The sequence below is a fragment of the Corapipo altera genome, unplaced genomic scaffold (assembly GCF_003945725.1).
Source record: "Corapipo altera isolate COAL_440 unplaced genomic scaffold, ASM394572v1 61495, whole genome shotgun sequence".
Taxonomy (NCBI): Eukaryota; Metazoa; Chordata; class Aves; order Passeriformes; family Pipridae; genus Corapipo; species Corapipo altera.
The window spans coordinates 4,815-7,984 of record NW_020886009.1 but is presented as its reverse complement, the minus strand read 5'-3'; the positions used below and the strand labels follow the sequence as shown (position 1 = coordinate 7,984).

The 3,170-nt window shown below is 49.4% G+C and overlaps 1 protein-coding gene across 1 annotated transcript in view; it reads left to right on the top strand.

The window, feature by feature from the left end:
- Window positions 1-25: 25 nt before the first annotated feature.
- The window catches only part of LOC113940951 (ankyrin repeat domain-containing protein 26-like), a 3,800-nt gene continuing 655 nt past the window's right edge, over window positions 26-3,170 (top strand). The window contains exons 1-3 of the mRNA XM_027632102.1: window positions 26-162; window positions 1,168-1,300; window positions 2,505-2,786. Coding sequence (XP_027487903.1) covers window positions 92-162; window positions 1,168-1,300; window positions 2,505-2,786 — 486 coding nt within the window. The 5' untranslated portion in view covers window positions 26-91. The remainder of the gene's footprint in view (window positions 163-1,167; window positions 1,301-2,504; window positions 2,787-3,170) is intronic.

Sequence of the window (3,170 nt, the reverse complement as noted above, 5' to 3'; positions counted from 1 at the left end):
AGAAAGAATTAGAGATCTCGAAAGTGAATTGGACAGGGTAAAAAAAGTCCAACAAGAGATTGCTTCTCGTAAAGAAGCAACGCAGGGAGAAATGGAAATGTACAAAGACCTGTATCTGGAGGAAGTGAAAACTAGAAGATGCCTAGACAAGAAACTGGAAAGGTAAGTCCATGCTTTTTTGGAGTGGTAAGAAGAGACTCCTTTTTCTTCATGCATTTTCCTTCTAAATGCATTGTCTACATCTCACCAGCATTATTGCCCTACATTGGCCAGTAGGGTCTGATGTAGTTGCCAAGACACTCTCCTTGATATTTGAAAAGTCGTGGCAGTTGGGTGAAGTCCCAGGTGAGGGGAAAAAGGGAAACCCACTGTCCCCATCTTTGAAACGGGTAGGAAGGAGGGCCCTGGGAACTGCCAACCTGTCTGCCTCCCCTCTGTGCCTGGCAAGGTCATGGAAAAGATCCTTCTAGAAGCTCTGTCAAGGCACATGGATGATGGGGAGGTGATCTGAAGCACCAGCACAGGACTGATGTCCTGAGGCACATCAGTGAGACCCCACCTGGGGTTCTGCATCCAGCTCTGGAGTCCTTAGCAAAGCAAGGACCTCCACCTGTTGGAGTGAGCCCAGAGGAGGCCACCAAGGTGGTCAGAAAGATGGAGCACCTCTCCTATGAGGAAAGGCTGGGACAATTGCAACACTTCAGCCTGGAAAAGAGAAGGCTTTGGGGTGACCTAATTGTGGCCTTTCAGTACGTGAAGGGAACCTACCAGAATGATGAAAAGAGTGCATTTAAAAGAGCCTGTAGTGAGAGGACAAGGGGAGGGGGAATGTCTTCAAACGGAAAGAGAGTAGGTTTAGGTTTGATTCTAGGAGGAAATTGGTTACTGTGAGGGTGGGGAGGAACTGCAACAGGTTGCCCAGAGAAGCTGTGGATGCCCCATGGCTGGAAGTGTTCAAGGCCAGGTTGGATGGAGCTCTGAACAACCTGGTCTGGTGGAAGGTGTCCCAGTCCACAGCAGGAGTCTTGGAACGAGATGATCTTTAAGGTCCCTGCCAAGCCAAGCTATTCTATGCTTCTCTGATGTCTGTGCTGCTTATGTGAGACTGTGGGGAAAAGGCTGGTTCTTCCTGTGTTTCATGGTTTTCTTCACTAATTTGCTGTGCAGGTTGGAAAAGCTTCTGAGGGTAGATAGGAGGAAACTCAAGGCTAATGAAGAGAAAGAAAGCCAGTCCCAGCTGGAAGAAATGAAGAAGAGATATTCTGAAAAGGTCAAGGAAGTGGATAGATTACGAACAGAGGTGAGCTGCGCTTTGAGTGGGGTTTTTTGGTTGTGATGTTACTTCTTTTGAAACCTGGGACATGCTTTCCATATATTTCTTGTCATGTTGATGATTTTTTTTCCTTGGCTGCATTTTGGATGTGATGGGTTTTTCTTAATGCTCCTTCTGCTGTTACAGTAGAACATGACTATAACTAATCTGGAGGTCGTTATCATTATGGGTAAAGATGCAAATGTAAGGGCAAAGCAGTAGGTGTAAGAGCTCATGGAGGCCAGGCTGTCTTGCAGAGGAAGGGCAAGCCAAGAGTGGCAGCCAGCCTGGTAGGGTGCATGACCTCACGGGCCAGGCAGCCCTCCCACAGGCCCTCAGCAAGAAGAGCAGAACAGGTGCCCTGACAGTGAGAGGGTCAGCCAAGAGTGCAGATCCCCTGGCTGGGCCTTAGGGATGGGCAGGTCTGCCCTCCTTGCAGGACATCACATGCATGGGCTGAGAGCAGTGGGGCCCAGCTCAGGCCTGGCTGCAGCTGGAGGGAGGCTGTGACAGCGTCCTCTGGGTGTGACAGATGAATTGCTGCCCTGGGAGAGAGGGGAGGAACAGCGCTGTCACTGGCAGGGCACAATCAGCCCCTGAACCCTGTCTCAGGCAAGAGCTGAGCAGGAGGCATTTGAGCTTTTGCTTTTCTCAACAGTGTTGTTGCTGCCCAGGGCACAATGAGGACAGGTGCCTCCCAGGAAAAAATCTGTAACTTATTGCTCATGGGTAGCTGTTTCAGCCCATCTTGTCACAGGGACTCAGAAGGACTGTTCCCAGTAGTGGTTTTGAGGCTGCTCTGCCTGTGCAGTAGTGGCATGTAACCTTTTATCTCCTTCTCCACTCCTTACTCAGATTTGTTGCTAAAGTGGCCATCTTTCAGAGCTACACTTGGGTTTGGAAGGCATCACTGTAGAATCACTTACTGCCTTTGCAGTGATTCCTTTGGAGTCCAGAAGCTTGTAGCATTTTTGCATGAGGAACTCAAAAAGGATGGGAAGCTGAGGAATGCTGAGACAAATGAGGTGAAAGCTCTTCTTGCTGGAAAAGAAGAGCCTGGTTGCACTTTGTTTCTAGTCCCGAGCCAGCAGATGATGAATATTGTCTCCCTGGCCACTCCCTTTTGGAGTTTCCACAGAATTGACTGCCTTTCCATCACTCTGAGTTCCTGTTTTCTTCTTTCTGTCTGCAGGTTGCTGAACTTTCCCAGCAGCTGGACAGGGAAAGTAAAAAGTGCTCGCAGCTGGAAGCCAAAAATCAGGCTTTGCAAGAAGAGCTGTCTACCCTGCGTGGGAAGTGCGAAAAACTGGAGATGGACAAATGCCAGCTGCAAGAAGAGCTGGCAAAAGTCCAGCACCATTTGGAGACTAACATGGTGGATCGCACCCAACTAGAACAGTGTAAAAGAGAGGTGGAAAAACAAGCAGACCACGAAATAAGACAAAAACTCCAAGAAGTCAATGAGTTTTTGCAAGTAAGTGAATTTCTCACCAGTGTCCAAAGGCACTATGTAAACTTCTCTTGTGGCCATTGGTTTTGGTATTTTTCTTTTGCTCCTGTCTTCTGTGTGTTAGCTTCTGCCTTTCCTGAAGGCAGTGGCAGAAGGCAATCTGGTTGGGCAGGAGGGCTGTCATGGGTGTGGAATGTGCCGGCAGGTCCCTGAATCCAAAGGCTGCCCAAGGCAGATTCCCACTTTGCAGTGCTTGGGGGGATCTCTGTCCGCTGGCCTGGTTCTCGCTGCTCATCCTTCAATGGGTTTGGCAACTGCCAGCTGTCATGGCCAGACCTACAGGTGCTGCTTTGTCCTTGTAGGGGGGAAAGTGCTCAGAAAAGGAGTCACTGAAGTTGTGGAGGTGGG